This window comes from Sciurus carolinensis, chromosome 13, assembly GCF_902686445.1.
Source record: "Sciurus carolinensis chromosome 13, mSciCar1.2, whole genome shotgun sequence".
In the NCBI taxonomy this organism is placed as follows: domain Eukaryota; kingdom Metazoa; phylum Chordata; class Mammalia; order Rodentia; family Sciuridae; genus Sciurus; species Sciurus carolinensis.
In genome coordinates, this window is record NC_062225.1 from 3,841,596 (window position 1) to 3,861,203 (window position 19,608).

Genomic DNA, 19,608 nt, shown 5'->3' on the forward strand with positions numbered 1-19,608 from the left:
CAGGTACATTCTGGAGATGGGAATATCACTTTACCAGAGCCTGATGCCATTTAAACTCCATCATTTATAACCAACTCTCTTGTTCTAATCCCACGCTCTTGTTCTTTAGGCAACTCTTGATAATTTGGTTTTCCCTATAGTATTCTATATGGAGAAAATATACTCTCTCATGCAAACATGTTATCCTCCTTTCATATGATTTAACTGGCATTTTTATGTGTAATTCTGGGGATTTTATGTATAATATTATGGGGATGTATACTGATATAAATGTGGGTTCTGAAGTTAAGAGTTCCTACTGATATATTTTGTGACCTTGGGGAATTTATCAGTCTCTTCATATCTACTTCCTCATTCTGCTTCCTCTTCTGTAAAAAAGAGGGACTAATAACAGGCCTTCTTTCTAGGTTGTTGTAATGATTCAATAAGTTACATAAAGCCAAATAGTACCTGTGACACAGCAAGTGAACAAATAAATGCCAGTCACAGTTATTAGTTTTGGGCATGCGTTTAACATTTCCAAGTGAACAGCCCCTGAGGCTGATCAGTTTCTGAACCTGAAAAAGCAAGACAGGGCCTCTAGCTACAGGACCACAGGTTGACTGATGCACAAAATATGCTGGCAACCCTGGACCGAAGGTCTGGCCTGGTAAGCTCCACATTGCCCACCCATGTGAGGCCTTCTGGTAAGGCAGTCTGTCCCGGGGAAAAGCCTAATGCATAACAAAGAATCACAAACTCAAACACCTACAATGGTCAGGCAGGTCACCTAAATGAGTGAAGTACACCTTGGGTGGAGAGTCTGCAGAGTATACATGAATGAAAAAACTGTGAAGAGAAGAAAACAGAAGTCAAAACTTAAAAGCATTCGTATTTTAAAACACTTTGTCAGGCAAACAATGGTGTGTATAGATTCTGAGTCTGAAGGCCACCAGTTTGAAAACCCTGAAGCACTTATATTCAATTATTAAAATGGGGCTCACTTAAGATAATGTATATCCAGTGACTTATTTTTAACCCTTACTTTCCTTTACTGCTATGTGATCATCCCTTCCTTGAAACTTTCTCCTTTGGCTTCCAGAACCTTCCAACCTTTTCTCCATGACTAAGGACACATGCCTACCTGGATGATCCCATTCATTTCAACTGACATCTCAGCTAAAAACTCCCAGCTAATTATCTCTAATTCTATCAATGCTAAGAAATCACTCATGAATTCTGCCCTGTGGTCACTCCCTCATTGCCAATGCTTTTGATGAGGTCTTCATCAACTCATTTCTAGACTTTTACAGCAGCTTTGCTCATTCTTTCCACCAGCAACCCTATGGGTTCCATCTCCAATCAAACCATACCCAAAATCCAATGATCTTCACTCCTTGGCCTAAGCCATCCCCACCTGTCACCTTTACCGCTAACAGCAGATCCCTTTTCCTACTCATGCACCATAGCATGGTCCTGATGATCCTGTCCCTCATCTGTTCAAATCCCCCAGAGGCGCCCACATCTGGGTGAAATCCAAGGTCATCCAATGGTTCACAAGGCCTTATAATCACCCACTACCCAGCTTCATTTCTCCTACTCTCCCCTTGCTTACTCTTCTTCTCTACCACAATGTTCCCTTGCTTTTTGCTTAATTATACCAGGCTCATTCCTAAATCCAGGCTTTTTCTACCACCCATTCTTATCTGGAAGTCTTTTTCCCCTTATGTCCTGGGCTTGAATTGCTCTCATGTTTTTGGGTTTTGTTCAAATATTACTCTTTCAGTAAGTGCTTCTCCAAACATTGTATTGAAAATAGAAATATCCTGCCTACACCCATAGGACTCATCTCCCTTTCTGCTTTATCACCATCTAAAACGTGCTTTTTGTCCTCTCAACAAAATGTAAGTGCCTTATAGTTAGGATTATTTTCCTTATTGGTGTGTTCCCTAAAAAGCCTCTTGATTTGTTTTCCTTGTATTGCTCTCCTCTACTGTAGTCCACTTCCTCTGAACCCCCATGTAACATACCAAAACATGCAGGTGATTACTCTCTTGCTTAAAAAAAACTGATTTTTTTTAAGGGATGGGTCTGGTCCCAAATTTATTAAGCCTCTTCATTTCCCAAAGTAGTTGTATACTCTCCACATACTAACACTTTAACCACTCTGGCCATATCCTTTCTCTGTGTTTGTCATACATACATCTTTACCTCCACTTGACCAAACTTTTATTCATCCTCCAGACCTAGTTATTCCACAGTGACTCCCCAAAGCCCTCATCTGTACCACCATGGCACTCAGTTCAAACCTCTAGCGTGCTACTGGTGCCCCCAGGTAGTTAGCAATCTGTTTCTCTGACTAAACTGTAAGATCCTAGAGAGCAAGTTCATAATGCTATACCCAAATTTAGTTCACCAGTGTTTAACACCATCATTAGCAGAGTAGAAATTCTATAAGTCTGTTGAATGAAAATTTAATGAATAATATTTTAAAAGAATGAAACAATTTGTTGTAAGAGACTGGGGAAAGAAAATGTCTTCTTATGAGTCACAGTGCTTTCCAACATCAAACCTGAATCTGCTAAAAAAACTCACTTTGATAATTTCAGCAACAGTTAAATCAAGATTCAGGAATCAAATATAAGCTAATGGCTAATTGGGAAAGGCACACACCACGAACCATACTAATTTACAAACCAGATGCTGTATAGAATATAAAGTGAACTCTAACCTGAGAAAAGGCAGCTTCAATTTTTAAAATTAAAAATGACTTTTTCAAGCAAAAAGAGAAATTATAGATAATCTAATTCAATACTATTTCACAAATAAGAAAAATAGGAGAACACTAACCAAGTTAGAAAAAAGATTAGGATTAAAACCAGATTTTGGAGGGCTCTCTCAAATGTGCCACATTACAATTCCAAACTACTCAAGAATTGAAGGCCAGAACTTATTCCATTACTTCCCTGTGCAAACTTAATGAAGAATGAAAAATAATAGTGCAAGTAGTTTACATACTAATTGGATTGTTACCTAGTCTTTATCTGTGAGATCCTGGACAAATTAAAACATTATACTACTACCATAATTAACACCATGTGAGATAAATGCAAGAGTGAAATAAAGTCGCATCACAAATGGAAAGCATAATCATCTCCATCCTCATCTCCTTAGATTCTCCAGTACAGTCTCTTGGCAAGACCTCAATCCATTTGGGGGGCTGGGAAGGAGTGTGAACCACAAATCTTACTAATTGAAGTTTTGTTATTTTTGTGTTACAGGAGGAAGGAAAGCTGAATGGGAAGAAAAAGTAGGGAAGCTGCTCATAATGGGCAAAGAATAATATCCTCTCCCAAAGGAAAGTATTATTCATACCTCCTATCAGTTAAAGAACGGTAAACTCTTACATCAGTTAACTCATCTTTTTCTCTGGTGCAGGCCCAGCAAAACTTTTTACCATTAGAATATTTCAAAACAACCTATAACTACTTGGGTTATATTCATCTTTTCCTACTTTGTTGAAGATGTGTCCAAAGTAGGGACTCAGTATTTAACTTTCAAGAGTTGTTTGTAAGGTTGAGGGGTTTAGGTTAGCGGTGGAGCACTAGCCAAGAATGCATGAGGTCCTCAGTTCAATCCCCAGCACCATTTATCGAAAGAGTTGTTTGTGAATTGTTTTAATTGGGTCAGTGTCTAGCTGAAAGGGTTGCTAGAACTGTGCCTGAGAAAAGTGAACAAAAGAGAAGAACTGAATGAAAAGAGTCAAGGATTACCTCCCTTTGACTTTCCCTATCTTCAGTCTCTCCATCTCTATTACTTCTAAAGACCTTTAGAAACTAGACTCCAGGCTTGTGTAGAATACTAACGTTCTACATATCTACCAGCTTATTCTTAGGTTGTGTTATATTGACAGCACTTCATGAAATACAATGTTTTCACTCCAGGCATAAAAATATTTAAAGGAAAGTACACCAAATGGATATTTTTTAAAAGTAACTCATTTGTCAAATAAATCTTTTTTAATATTCAAGCAAAATTGGGAAATTTGTTCTAACTGGTTATACATGACAGTAGAGTGCATTTTGGCAACTAAATCTTGTGCAACACACTCACCATATAAAATATGTACCAGAAATAATCATTTGAGGGGGAGAAAACTGCATTCTATGAATTCCATTTACATTTAGGATCTCATTCTTCTGAAAATTACAAGTGATACTTTAATTTGTAATCAAAGCCATAATATAAATCAGATTTTGCTTTTTTCCTGCACATGCAATATACCTTAAATTTTCAAAACTGTCAAAAAAAATCCTTGAGCTAATACCTAGCTCTATATACCAAATTTCATATATCCTTCACCTAATTCACAGAAATTTCTATTATAAAATAGCTAAATACAGAAGCACAAAATATATGAAGAATCCACAGATGAGTTCATTTTTCCATAAAATTTCTTAAGAATAATCTAGATGCTTGTTAAAAATACAGATTACCACAAACCTACTCTAGAAATTGGTTCTATTGCTCTGGGGTGGACGAATTCTTTGTTCCTGATCAAAATGAGTCTGACAAGCTAATACTGGGAAACACTGGTTGACTTAAAACACTGGTTTTAAGTTGGCACATATTAGAACTTCCTGGACAGCTTTTCAAAATCTTAAAATTCTGGTTGAGGTCCAGACCAATGGAAAGAGGACCACTACTCTCTAAGGAAGGTTGAGAACCACTGATCTGCAGAACTTGAAAACTTATGGTAGAACCGTCTTATCAATTAAGAAATTAGGCCTGCTCAAGTTCACAAAACTAAGTGGTTACAAAGCTGAAGCTAGAACCCTTTCTCATTTTTGGGGGGAGAGGAAGGGGACAGGCGGGTACAAGAGATTGCACCCCGGTGGTATTCCACCACTAAGCTACACCCCCAGTTCTATTTTTCTATTTTATTTAGAGACAGGTTCTGAGTTACTTAGTGCCTTGCTGTTGCTGAGGTTGGCTTTGAACCATCTTCCCAAACTGCTTGGATTACAGGCATGCGCCACTGTACCTAGCTCTCCTGACTTGTTCACTGTTTTTACATATAGTAGTCTTTAAGTTTCCAAAAGGTATGGAAAAAAAAAAAAAAAAAAAAACTCTTTTTTGCTTCCTATCAATTGGATAAATTAAAATGGAGCTAATTAGAAAGTACTTTCTTGGTCCTAATTTAAAACTATAGGCAAACTATCACTACTACTAATCTTTAGTTCCTATTACTAAGCTGTTAACACATTTTACAAAGAATTCTTTAAAGTTTTCATTTTAACCTCTAAATCAGTATTTTAAAATTTCAAATTCTAAAGTCTGGAATCACAGTTCCTTACTTGCAGAATTATTTTTTGATCCCTAAATTTGGTGACTTGGTTTCTTCATTATGTAGAATACACAATTCTACATTTGAAGTTATTCTGTCCACTAACAGATGAGAACAGATTTCCTTCTTTCATATAAAAGTATTGCTTTTAGGTTTCATTAACAAAACTCCATCATTGGTTTATCCAAATATTCAGAGTGGGAAACTTTTGAAGGTATTAGTTAACCATTCCAAGAATTTTCTTTTGGAAAAAGAAGAAAATGTTGGGCCAGGGATGAAGTTCAGTCATAGAGCACAAGTGCGAGGCCCTGGGTTTGATTCCCAGTACCCCCCCCAAAAACAATGCAAAAAAATCATGAAGAATGTGTCGAGTGCAAACTTACTTATATGTAACTGTAATTCTGAGAGTACACATTACTTTCTAAAATTACTACACATTTGATTTACTTGTCTTCTGGGGATCTACTTTTATTTTTACAGTACTCAAGTTGTTTCACACTTTTAAGCTTCTTGAGATTGCCAAATATTTCGATACTTCAGATTTCAATGTTTGTGATTTTTGCCTCTAGGTTTAAAAAAAAAAAAAAAAAAAAAAAGGTGTTTGCAATGCTTTACCACAAGCAGATCACATTACTCCACAGGAAAACTTCAGCAATTCTCATATAAACTAGACTAGAATACAATGTATACTTTTGACTACTTCTAATCACAATGGCTTAATGGTGAGGGTCTAGATTTTCAAATTTATATTCTAAATAAGAATCAGATGCAAGGGATTTTGTTCCAGTAGTTTTAATGAATGAAAGTCACCCTTTCTAAATGATTAAGATGTGAATGGGAACTTGAAATTTAACCAAAACTTAAGTGTGCTAAAGTATACTTTGCAAATGCCCCCAATCAGTTAAATGGGACCAAAGATGCGCCTCTTAAAGCACAGCAAAAGTGAAGTAGGAAACGGGAATCTGTTTAATGAAAGTTCCAGTGACACACAGCATCTAGAAAATCGAGCTAGGATGAATAATCAGTGGAGTTTTGACTTTAGGAGGAAATTGGGCTAAGATCTGCAGTCTAAGATTTTCCGGTTAGCGTATTTAAGGTGAAACCTGCCATTCCAGATTCCAAGAGGTAAAACAAGCTAACACAGGGCCTGGGGCGGGGCCCTTCTGTACCTAACACAGGTCCTGGGGTGGGGTTCAGGGCTCCTGTTCCTAACACAAGGTGGGGGAGTTCTGCAGTTACCATTGGGCCTGGGGTGGGGCTGGGGGGCTTCTGCAGCTGACGCTTGGCCTGGGGTGCAGTGGGGCAGGGGCTTCTGCAGCTAATGCTGGGCCTGGCGTGCGGTGGGGCAGGGGCTTCTGCAGCTAATGCTGGGCCTGGGGTGCGGTGGGGCAGGGGCTTCTGCAGCTAATGCTGGGCCTGGGGTGCGGTGGGGCAGGGGCTTCTGCAGCTAACGGTGGGCCTGGGGTGCGGTAGGGCAGGGCTTCTGCAGCTAATGCTGGGCCTGGGGTGCGGTGGGGCAGGGGGCTTCTGCAGCTAACGGTGGGCCAAGGTGAGAGGACTCCTGCACCTAACAGGGCCGGGTGGGGGTGGAGGCTTCACACCTAGCTCAGGGCCTGGGGTGGGGGCTTCTGCACCTAACACAAGGCAGGGGTGAGGGGGCTCCTGCACCTAACAGGGCCAGGTGGGGATGGAGGCTTCACACCTAGCTCAGGGCCTGGGGTGGGGGCTTCTGCACCCAGCACAGGGCCTAGGGCGGGGTGGGGGCTTCTGCACCGAGGACAAGACCTGGGGTGGGGCGGGGGCTTCCGCGCCCGGCGCCGGCCGCAGGGCTGGGGTCTGCCCTCCCTGGCACGAGGCCTGGCGCGGGGCCGGGGCGCCTGCATCTCCTAAACGCAAGCGCGTCTGCTTCCGGGCGTGCTCGGGCGGTCGGGCGGCCAGGCGCCGCGGAGCGCCCGGCGCGGCGGCGGGCCGCGGGCGGGCCGGGCCGGCGGCCGGCGGGGCCGGGGTCGCGGGCGGCCTCCCCGCCGGCCGCGCCGGGCCGGGGCGCGCCGCGGCGGGGACGGAGCCACACAGAGACGTCCGAGTCATGCAGGGGCGCCCGGCCCCGCCCGCCCCGCGCCCGCCCCCTCCTCATCCGACAGAAAGACAGACGGTCCCGACCTGCCGAGCCCTGCGTGTTCAGAGTCTGTCATGTTTGGTCAGAACGGGGCGGGGCTGCAGGGCGCTGCAGCGGCGGCGGCGGGAGGCCCTGCGCCGCCCGCGGGTGCTGCTCCCGGCCGCCGCCGGCGGTGACGAGGTGGTAAAAACTCACGGTTACTAGTGAGCGACACACACAGACTTTCCAGTCTATTAACCACCACGCCAGAGAGATGGGGCTCTAACTGCACACACGGGGCAACGGCCCGCGCTGCCGGCGCTGCCGCTCTAGTCTCTATCCGCCGCCGGTGGCTGAGGCGTGGGAGCGGGCGGGCGGCGTGCGGCGACGCGGGGATTTGGACAGTGGCCGTAACGGTGATTTCTCCTCACCAACATGGCGGCACCCGAGACAGGAGGCTCGAGAAAATGGCGCCGGCCGCAACACCTGGTCCGGGACTAGAGGGCGGGCGAGATCCCTCCGCGCGCCCGGCCCCGGCCCCGCCCCCCGGGGCCGAGCGCGGCGGCCATTGGAGGAGGCTGCCCGTCGATCACCACCAGCGGCGGGGCTGCAACCTGCTCCGTGCAGCGCGGAGGGAGCAACCGGGTGCCTGGAGACAGAGCTGCCAGAGCGGGGTGGTCCGACGGGGGCGGCGGCGCGGGACTCGCGCGCCCGCGTGCCGGGCTCTCCTGGGCCGCGGGTTGCTGGGGACGCCCGCCCCGGCCCAGCAGCTGCGGTTCCACAAATGCCCGAGCCCTTAGCCGGCTGGGAATAAGGAACGCAGGCTCTGGAGCCATCTTTTTAGAAAGAAGCCCGTTGTTGCTGAAATATCGGAGACGCGGCCTCCTCCACGCTGGGCGAGCCGGCTGGCCGCCTTCGCGCGTGTCCAACCCTGACTTTACCCCGTCCCGGCTTGATGACCAAATAGCTGTAAAACAATCGCACGATTCCGTCATTCTGTGGGAATGTGCAAGATAAGGTGCGAATATTTCCTAAGGAGCCCCTGCACTTCTTTATACGTAGGAATGGAGGAATGTGCACTCAGAAAAAATGCTTGAAAGACAGGTCGGCGTTTTGGCCTGTTTAATGTAGCGCGCTACCTCGTTCAGGAGAAAAGTCCTTGCTTTTTATTAAAATGATGAACTTGGTTAATTTTCCAAGTATCTTGACTTTCCTTGCCTTTGCTTCGTAATGGAGTGCATTCAGAAACATCTGCAATGAGAGGATTAGACTTGAAGGTTGGGAGAAAAGAACTGTTTGTTTTTTAAGTCGAACGCACAGTTGACAGCCTGTACTGATAATTCTGCAGGCGGTTGCCACATTTCCCTGTCATACGTAATAGCCTCCAGAGTACGTTTATAGAAAACGTTCAAAAAGCAAACATTTTGTCTTGAGAAACAATGTTAGCTTTTGGGGTTACAATACATTATCAGGAGCCTTTGTAACTATTTTAGTGAACTTTGGTCTAATTGTAAGTACAAGCAGTACAGCTGATTTCTTTGCAGTTATCCAAAGGCCTTTGAGGTAATAATTTTTTTTGCGTGACTGCCAGCATAAGGCTTAGAGTGGATTTAAATTCCAGGGAAGCGGGGAGAGATTTGGAGAGACTGTTTAGTGATAGGTGTTCATCTGTCCTCTGACCCTTGCTGCATTGGGGACCATGAATGTTTGTTTATTCACATCCGTTGGAAAATTTAAACACACACATACACTCCCCCACACACACCCTGAAATCCAAGAATCAGTACATTGTTAACCTAGTCTTTGAAAAAAATACTTTAAAAATGTTGCCTCTGAACAAGGTTTAGATACTGATAAAGTTGGCAAGTTCCATCATTAGTAAAGAGCAGGACATGTCTTCTCTAGTTCTTGTTCCCTGATGACCTCCCAGTGGACAATAACTGATGGGTAACCTGGCGATGTTCAGCCCTTCCCTCTTACATTTTACTATCTAGTCTAGAAGTAACTGTTTAGAGTTCAGAATTTAATACAAACTTAGAATTATCAACTTTTACGAACAAATCTTGTTTTTTTTAATCAGCATTGCATTGGATCTATTGGCCAATTTGGAAATTGACAATTGCATAAGTATAACTTTCATTTATGAATATTTAATATCTTTCCATATAGTCAGAAGTCATATCTCTTAGTTTATATTTTCCTATAGATGTCTTCTTTCATAGATTTATTCCTAAGAATTTGGTATTTGTATTAGTTGTCTATTGCAAGTTACCATAAATTTAATATTTTATTTAAGTGTGAAAGTGTTTTTTGTTTTTTTTTTTTGCGGTGCTGGGGAGTGAACCCAGGGCCTTGTGCTTGTGACACAAGCACTCTACCAACTGAGCTATACCCCAGCCCTGTTAACGTATTTTGATAGCGGTGAGTGAAGGCAGGGCCTTGCACATGCTAAGCTCATGGTCTACACCTGAGCTGAACTCCCGGCTCTAGCTTTATTTTTTTCCCTTCCAATCTTTAGGCCCCAGCTGTGTCCTCCCACCATGCCCAGCTCCTAAGTTCTTTTTCTTCACCAGCCAGGATCTCCAGTGCTAGGAAGCCTAGTACTATGCTAAACAGAAGAGGTGACAGGGCACCCTTGTCTTGTTTCCCAATTTTCAAAGGGATTTCTGTAAAGTCTTCTCATTTAGGATGATGTCTAGGGATTTTATACTCATCAGGTGTCCTCTAGTCATAATTTACTAAGAATTTTGTGTTAATGGGTATTTTATTTCATTAAAAAAACTTTTTGGCATCTCTGGAGATGACGACAAAATTTTCTCTTTTACTTTGTGTATCATTCAGATCCCAGCACAAACAGAGCATATTGGAAGGAACAATTGAAGAGAGTTTATCAGTGAAACTATTTGCAGTGATGTGGTCAGCTACCAGTGAGTCAGAAGGGACAGTGAAGCAACGGGTCTTTCCAACCCTGAGCCTGCTACCAGGACCCAGAGATAGCCAGGGTTGTGGGGAGGTTCTGTCTGATAAAAGACAAGCAGCCACTACCAAAGTAAGGTTTTTCAGGGCACAGAGGTCATAGAACTCTGCCTCTCTGACCCCAAGTGCATGCCATTGACTGAATCTAACTGGAAGTCCCAGAGCAAGGGAAGTGGGGATCAGACTCCAGGGACACAAGCAGGATGGAATGGGGAGAGTGAATCTGACAGGTAAATGAAAACGTTGAATAAAATCCACTAACATTACAAATTACTTATGAATTTCTTATAGTAAGGCAAAAATGTTGTGTTCATGATATAAACCTAATTCCAGTATATTTGGTTTGTTTACTTATTTATTTATCGTTACTGGTGATTGAACCCAGGGGAGCTTAACTACTGAGCCACACCCCCAGCCTGTTTTAATTTTTTTAATTTGGGGAAAGGGTCTGGCTAAGTCGCGTAGGGCCTTGTGAAGTTGCTGAGGCTGGCTTTGAATTTTGGTCCTCCTGCCTTAGCCTCCTGAGCTGCTGGGATTACTACAGGTATGTGCCATAGCACCCAGCATACTTCATTATTTATTTTTAAAAATGTGTTTGATTTTATTTGTTACTATTTTTATATTTTTCCATGTATATTCATGAGTGAAATAGGGCTGTCATTTTCCTTTAATGTTTTTTACATCGTTGTAGAATGAGTTTAGGAATCTTCCTTTTTGTTATTATTACCTGAAAGGGTCTGCATAAAGCTGAAATGTTCCATTCCTTCAAACTTTAGAAGAATATGCTTTAAACTTTCTGAACATGGCATCCCCCTTCTGGAAAGAAAAGATTTTTCAAACCATTGCTTCCATTCTCTTATTAGTTATAGAACTATTTAAGCTTTTTATTTCTTGAATCGGTTTTGGGAAATATACATGATCTATGAATTTGTTCATTTTATCTAAATTTTCTATGATTTTTCACATGCCATCTAAGATTTCAAATACAGTTTGCTACTATTTTATTATTAGCATTTTAAACTCTATTAACATGTCATTATACCACATTTTGTTGTGATTTTAATATCATCAGGGGATTATCTGTTTGGTTGATAGTTATTTTAAAGGAATTCAGTTTTCCTGTGTGACATTATTTTCTGCCCTTATCTTTATTGTTCCTATTTCACTCTTATTTATGTTATGTCTTTACTCATGCTTTCTTTGTGATTATTTTCTTTTCTAACTTCTTCATCATTAATTTTGGTGTATCTTTTCTATTATAAGTATTTCAGGCTATAGACTTCTCTTGAATAACTGCTTCAGCTGCATCCCATTTTAATATGTGGTATTTTCATTTTGTAGTTTCAGTTACTTTCTGACTTTATAATGTATTCTTTAACCCACAAGTTGCTGAGTAAGATTGACTTTTAGCTTGCCCAAATCATGTCATGTGCTCATGCATCATGGTCTGTACAATGCATATGTTCCTATATGTAGTTAAGAAGACAACCGTCTCGTTGTTGGATGCAGAACTTCACAGAGCCCCTTAGGTCAACACTGTTAGTTGAAATGTTCTTATTTTCTATATTCTTGCAGATTTTTACAATCAAGTAAAATACATTGAAATCCCTCACTATGGTGTTGGATCCATCCATGTCTTCTATCATCTATCATGTTGTATTTTGTATAAGGATACTTCATTAGGTGCCTAAATGTCTAAAGTTGTTTTATCTTGCAGGCAAATTGTGCAGTAGCCTTCTGCATTTCTAACTGTACCATTCATCCTGAAGTCTTTCTTACCTTTTTACATATCCCTATAGCTACAGAAGCTTCTCTGAGTTTTTGCTTGACAGGCCTTTTCCCTCACTGTTCTCCCAGCACTTCCCAAGCCCGAGGCTCTGCACTACCATGACTTCAGTCTGAAGGCCACCATACTAGCTGTGCTTCCTGTTGGTCCCAGTCAGTGGTGGGAAAGCAGGGGCACTGTCTCCTGGCCGGTTCCTTTTTTCTTTTCACCTCCCACTACCCCTCCAAGCTGCTTTCTGCCCCAGGCCCAAGACACTAACTCCTACAAATATGTCCCCCAAAATTAATGTGCTGGACCCTTCGTCCCTGGTGCAACAGTGTTCAGAGGTGGGGCCTAATGGGGAGTGTCCAGGTCACAGGGCTGTGCCCTAGGACAAGGACTTGCTGGAGGGGATTCCCTCTTCTGTTCTTCTGTCGAATGAGGACACTGAGTTTGTCCTCTCCTGCCCTTCCACCTCTGCATGTAAGGACACATGAAGAAACCCTCACCAGACCAGGGGTTGGCACCTTGGTCTTGGACTTCCCAGCCTGCAGAACTGTGAAGAAATAGATTCCTGTTCTTTGTGAATCACCCAGTCTCTGCCATTCTGTTACGGCAGCAGAAATGGACTAAAATGTCAACTCACAGCTGTGAATTCAAAACAGCACCTCATCCCACAAACCTGACCATCGCCTCCAACTTTCAGGGTTCCTTTCAATTCTCTGTTTCCTATGACCCTGCTAACATTTGACTGTATTTGCTCTATCACACTCTGCTGAGCTATTTTTGCCTCTCCCTTTCATCCATCCCTCTCATTTTCTGACACATTTCAGAGGAGGTTGCAAACTTCCCTGGGCTTCACTACTGTTTTACTCTGTTTGCAATGCCTTAACAAATTATTATAGACTGAGTAGCATTCAAACAACAAAAACATATTTCTCACCATTTCAGAGGCTGGGAAGTCCAAGGTCAAGTACCAGAAGATTCCATGTTTCAGGAGGGCCTGCTTCCTGGTTCATAAATGGAAGTCTTCTCCCTGTGCCTCGCATGGGAAAAGGGGACAGGGGAGCTCCCTGAGGTCTCTCGTATAAGGGAACCACTCCCATTCACGAAACCTCAGCCCTTGTCACCTAGCACTTCCCAAAAGCCCTATTTCCAAATACCATCATATGGGAAATTGGGTTTTGACATTTGAATTTCAGGGAGACACATACAGGCTATAACAACTCCTAAACACTTCAACTTGCATATTATTAATTAGAATTGAATGTTTTGTGGTGCAATTTTAATATAATTTTAGGGACAATGAAGGGCAAAGGCTTGAGAAAACCATTTGATGACTTCTGACATTCAGTCATATTAAGTCTGATGTAACCTGTAGTTTTCAAGTGCCTTTTGTCAGATGGAGGAAATGTGCATCTATTCCTAGTTTGCTGAAAGTCATATCCTGAGTTGACATTGACTGTTGCCAATTTTCCATGTCAGTTGATGCAATTGCATGTTTTCTCTTCCTCTGACTTACAGCATGCTGCCTTACATTGATTGATCTTCAAAGACAGAACCAGTCTTACATTCCTGAGAGAAACCCCACTTGGTCATTGCATATTATTCTTTTCATTTCTATTATTTTGGTCAGGATTTACACAAAATCTGTGTTCAGGAGGGATATTGGTCTACAGGTTTGCTTGTTTTTTCTTTTGCTTTGTCTTTGATTGCTTTTGGCATTGAGTGAATGATAAACTCATGCAATAATTTGGAAAGTATTCCTTCCATCCCTATTTTCTGTGTGAGATCAAATAGAATCGCTATTTATTCCTTAAACATTCTGTAGAATTCCCCAGAAGAACCATCTGACCTTGAGATTCCTTATTTTGGGTACAGAGAGGGGTTTCCCTTCTTGTTGGTTTGGTTTGGTTTGTTTGTTTGATGCTGGGGATTGAACCCAGGGTCTCAGGCATGCCAAGCACATGCTCCATTACTGAGCTACAGCCCTAGTCCTAGATTTCTTATTTGTAGAAGGTTTTAAGTTGGATTTCCCCAGTAGTTGTTATTCTCTTAAGGTTACAATTTCTATGTATTTCACCTTGGATGAGTTTTCATTTTTTTCTAGTTTGTGAAGGTCATGACAGTTTAATCAGAATCGTAAGGTTCAGCTACATAACGTTTTCACAATATCGACTTACTGTCCTTTTCACGGTTTGCGTAGTCTGTAGTGAAATTTCCTCTTCCAAATTCTGATTGGCAATTGTATTTTCTCTCCTTTTTCTTTTTAGTTTTTCTGGAGAGTTATCGATTTCATTATCTTTTCAAAGAATTTTGGTTTGATTAATTTACTCTATTTTTTCCTGCTCTTTCATTGATTTGCTCTTATCTTTAATATATCTTTAATTTTGCTTGTTTTTTCTAATTTCTAAAGGTGAAAGCTTAGGTTATTTATGTGAGATCTCCTTTTCTCATATAAATATTTAGAGCTCTCAAATTTCCATAGACTGCTTTATCACTAGATCACAAATTTATGTTGCATTTTCATTTTCTTCTATTCAAAATATCTTCTAATTTACCTTGTAAATTCTTCTTTGACCCATGATTTATTAGAGGTATGTTGTTAATTTAAAAGCATTTGGAGATTTTTCTATTATTTGTTATTAAGTTCTTGTTTAATTAATTCCATTATATTTACAGAACACTTTTATATTGTTTCAATTCAATTCTACCCCCTTTTTTATTTTTGGTACCAGGGGCACTTGACCACTGAGCCACATCCCCAGTCCTATTTTGCATTTTATTTAGAGACAGCGCCTCAGTTTTGCTAAGGCTGGCTTTGAACTCTTGATCCTCCTGCCTCAGCCTCCCGAGCTGCTGGGATTACAGGCATGTGCTTAGTCCTGGCTCAATTCTTCTTCATTTGTTCATTTATCTTGATGAGTATTCCATGTGCTTTGTATACATTGTGCAAACACATTTCAGATTATTATAACTTTGTGATCACTCCCTTTCTGTACCTTTCTAACACACATCTTTGTCTCTGCTAGTTTTTTTTACTCTGCAGTGTACTTGGGCTCACATTAGCATATAGAGTCACTCCAGCTTTCTTTTAGTGTTTGCACAGTATCTTTTTCTAGTCTTGTACTTTGAACTAATCCATTTCATTACAGTTAAAGCAAAGTCCGTTTTCTGCCTTCCATAATACAACTATTCCATATTAAGTTAAAAACATGCTCACCTTTTCCCTAAAAATAACAAAAAGACTCTGGGGTGATATTTATTCTGCTTCTAATTCTTCTTTTAGCTCAGTCTTACACCTCCTTTCGTAGCCTATAAGTTAAATAATCAGATAGAAAGCTAGCTACTAGGACTATATCTTATGTCAGTTGGTAGGACACTGGCAGAGGGGAAGATATAGATAGATAGACAGACAGACAGACAGATGGGAAGAAAGAGGCAATCGGGTATCACTTAATGACAGGCATACATTCTGAGAAATGTGTGGTTGGATGATTTCTTACAGAAGATGACGTAAGTTAATCACCTGACATGGCCTTTTGATACAATCAAGACAGGTACACATGAAACACTGGCATTACACTCCTGGCAAAACATGGCATATTTCAGCGGAAACTTTTTTTTTTTTTTTAATTAGTAGAAATACAACTAGTACAGTACAGTAGATACACAAGCTGGTAGCTTGGTTGTTTATTATCATCATCAAGAATTATGAGTTATACAGAACTGGACCTGCTATGCTTTTATGTGATTGGCAGCAGAGTAGCCTTCTTTTCTTTCTTTATCTCTTTCTTTCTTTCCCTTGCAACACTGGAGATTGAACCAGGAGTGCTTTACCACTGAGCTACATCCTCAGTTCTTATTTTTTTTATTTTGAGGAAGTTCTTCCTAAATTGCTGAGGCTGGCCTCAAATTGCTCCTGCCTCAGCCTCCTGGGTCACTGGGATCATGGTTGTGTGCCCCTGGGCCTGGCAGCAGGGTAGCTCTCTTTGCACCAGCCTCATCGAAAGCACGTCAGCAGCGTGTTGGGCTGTGACATTAAAGTGGCTACAGTGTCACTAGGCAATGGGAATGTCCCAGTTTCATGATCATCATATGGGACCACTGTCAATCATGTTGTCCATCCCTGATGGAAAACTCACTACACAACATGACTGTAGAGACCACATGCACATATACCCTACTGAGTCACACCACAGTAAGGAAGAAACATCCCTGCGGCTGTTCCTGGTCCCATGCTTGTCGCTGGCGTTTGCACACCTACCTTCTGCCTCTACCCTTTGCCATGCTCCCTTCCCCCCAGTTGGTCTTGGCTCCTGCTGCTGCTGTTTTCTATGGACTGTAATCATTTCTTAGCCTTTGCCCTCCCCAGGAAATCTGCTTTCTAGACATCTTGTTCCCAACCTCATTGTGTGGTCAGGATAACTTTGACAGTCAGGATTAATCACCACTCCAGTAAAATAATTCCTTTCTTTACCTGTTGATTCACTGGCCTGAGGAGCCCTATGTGGCAAATGACGGTCTCCTCTTCAAGATTAATGGAAAGATCATCTTGTCCCTTGATGGAAGCATTTCTACTTTTGGAATTGACAACTCCAGACCAGGGGCTCTCGACCAAGGAAAATGTTACTCTCTGAGGACCTTTGGCACGATGTGGGGCCATTTTTGCTGTCACAACTGGGAGCAGGTGCTACTGACATCTAGTGGTAGAAGGTGGGGATGCTGCTAAACACCCTCTCATCCTACATTGTGTGAGTGTCCCCTGTAACAAAGAATTATCTCCTGCCACCTGACAGTAACGCTAAGGCTAAAAACCCCGGCTCTAGGGTTCGCTTCGGCAGCACAGATACTAAAACTGGAACAATGCAGAGAAGATTAGCATGGCCCCTGCTCCATGTATATTTTTTAAAAAGAAAAAGAAAAAAAACCCTGCTCTAAATCAGCAAAGCTCAAAGTTGTGGGGACAGGAGGTAAATTTTTTCCTAGGGTATCATTAGGGATAATATGAAGAGCATCTACTCTTATTTGCATCCCTTAACTCCCAGAACCATAAATTCTGGCTGTGGAAACAGCGCCATTTATTGACGATTGTTGGTTTATACTACGTATCCATGAGGTACAGCACCTAGCTAGTGCTGTAACTGAGTCCTCAAGAGGCTGTCCCACCGTGTTCTTACGTCAGTTGCTTTTTCTTTTTTTTGGTAAAATACATGATATAAAGTTTGCAATCTCCACCATATTTAAGTGCTTAATTCAGTGATATTAGTTATGTTCACACTGTGGTACAACCATCGCTATTATATGTTTCCAAACTTCCATCACCCTAAACAGAAACTCTGGGACCATTAATCAGTAATTCCCTATTCCCCTCCCCCTCCTCCCTGGCAATCCCTAATTCACTATCCCTCTCTATAAATTCGTCAATTCTAGGTATTTCATTTCAGTGGAATAGTGCAGTGTTTGTCATTTTGAGTCTGGCTTACTTCCCTTAGCACAGGGTTCTCAAGGTTCAGCCACATGGTGCAGCAAGTCTCAATACATGCAAAGTATCCCATTGTGTGTCTACACCACCATTTATCAGTGGGTGGACACGGGATGTCCACCGTTTGCTATGAATACTGCTGCAGTGAACCTAAGTACACAAACCAGCTTGAGTCCTTGCTTTAATGTTTTGGTTGTATACCTACGAGTGAAATTGCTGGGTCATATGCTCATTCTATGTTTAGGCCAGCTGCTTTGTACCTAGAGTGCTGGTCACGTATCTATTGCTATAGAGCAAACGATCCCAAAACTCTAGTGTTATTCGATAGGCACGGATATTCTAATATTCTCTGTGGGTCAGAAATCAGGGAGCTACTTTGCTGGGTGGTTCTTTCCCAGGCTCCCCATGAGGTTGCAGTTAAGATGTCTTCTGGCTTGTCCAGAACTGGAAGATGCTTCCAAGGTACCTCGCTTGCATGGCCAGACCCCGAGGCTGCATGAGCTTTTTGTGACGTGGGGACTGGCTTCCCTCCAGGCCAGTGACTTAAGACAGTGAGGCAGAAACTTCACCTGTTTTTCAGACCTGGCCTTGGGAATTGGGCCCTATCACTTTTTACACTGTTTGTTAGGAGTCAGTCAGTGAATCTAGTCCACATTTTAGGGCAGGGGACTGACTATCTGAGTCTAACTTTCAAAGGTAAAAATGTTAAAGAGTTTGTGAACATATTTTATATCTACCACACCATCAACTAAGCTTTCAATTTCAGTATTTCAGTATTTTTAATTCCTAGAAGTTCTGTTTGATTTTTTTTTCCCAATTCCTTTGTCACTTTTTATAGTTTCCTTTTAACCAGTTACTTTAAAACTTAGTAGCACTCAACAGCAGTCATTTATTTAGCTCACAATCCTGCGGGTTAGTGATTTAGACTGGGGCCATCTGAACGGAGCTGGACTCCATCATTGTCCTGGTCAGCTGTGTGTTGCTTAGGTGGCTTAGCGTTTAGGGGTTTGCTGGCTGTTGCTGTCTCCCTTAGTCTTATCCCTTGTCTTCAGCAGGTTAGCCTGGGTTTGTTGTCCTGAAGAGGTCAACTGGTTCAACAGAGAGAAGAGACATGTACAAGGTCTCTTGGGACCTACCTACCCTTATATTCACAGGCCACATTTCCTGCATCCTATTAGCCAAATTCAACTCAGTTTGAAGAGGAGGTGAGGTAGATTTCACCTCTTTAAGAGAGGAACTGCGAAATTAAATTGCAGAGGGTGTGAATACAGGGAAGGTTGGAGAAATTGGGGAATTTTTGGAATCAGTCTGACTCATACGGAGGTAGTCTTTTATGTAGTCTTTATCTGAAAATGCTAGTGTCTGATGCCCTTGCAGGTCCAATTTTTCTTTAGGGGTATTTTTGCTGTTTTTATTTATTTTTCCCATTAATCTGGTTTCCTTCTGTGTCCGATTATCTTTTGCTGTATGTTGGACATTTTTTTATATGGAAAAAGTATGTATGGCAATAATTTGAGCTGTATTATATAGTGCTTTCTTCTAAAGAAAGGATACCTCTAGTTTTTAATCACTTTAATATTTTTCTTAACTTTTAGTAATGATTCAAGTACAAAGGTGATTGTTTCTACCATACAAAATTAGAATTTCCCTGGGGAAGATGCTTGGCTTCAAATAATTCCCCTCACTTGTATGTGGTCCCTGATTCATGTCAGGAATCCATTCCTTCAATTACAACATCAACTCAGGTTCTCCGTCATTGGGCCAACCAATAGTTCCCTTCCTAAAGAAATGATTTCAAGTCTGAGCTCAGATCCACCCCTTTTAAAGAAGTCCTCCCAACTGAATGTGATTTTTCCCCTCTTTTGAATCCTCTTAACACTTGGTACTCTAATGAACTTTCCTGCCTCAGTTATTTATGTACTTATTTTTTCAATTGTAGAGACCCTACAAGTTAATAACCT

At 41.9% G+C, this 19,608-nt stretch overlaps 2 protein-coding genes and 1 non-coding gene across 6 annotated transcripts in view; 2 read left to right on the top strand and 1 right to left on the bottom strand.

The window, feature by feature from the left end:
• The window catches only part of Zc3h6 (zinc finger CCCH-type containing 6), a 58,813-nt gene extending 50,497 nt beyond the window's left edge, over window positions 1-8,316 (bottom strand). For 2 of the 3 annotated variants that reach the window (XM_047521940.1, XM_047521939.1), the window contains exon 1: window positions 7,112-7,268. In XM_047521940.1, the coding sequence (XP_047377896.1) occupies window positions 7,112-7,209 (98 nt within the window). In that variant the 5' untranslated portion in view covers window positions 7,210-7,268. Of the gene's footprint in view, window positions 1-7,111; window positions 7,269-7,486 lie in introns of those variants that run through there. The other variant, XM_047521941.1, reaches the window with a different exon arrangement.
• Window positions 8,317-10,524: 2,208 nt separating this feature from the next.
• Zc3h8 (zinc finger CCCH-type containing 8) overlaps window positions 10,525-19,608 on the top strand; it is a 37,863-nt gene continuing 28,779 nt past the window's right edge. For both annotated transcript variants that reach the window (XR_007104587.1, XM_047521942.1), the window contains exon 1: window positions 10,525-10,627. Coding sequence is in view for 1 of the 2 variants with exons in the window: in XM_047521942.1 (XP_047377898.1) it covers window positions 10,527-10,627 (101 nt within the window). In the remaining variant the exon portion in view is untranslated. The remainder of the gene's footprint in view (window positions 10,628-19,608) is intronic.
• LOC124963798 (U6 spliceosomal RNA) lies at window positions 16,993-17,099 on the top strand. Its single transcript, XR_007104830.1, has one exon. It is a non-coding gene; the product is annotated as a U6 spliceosomal RNA (small nuclear RNA).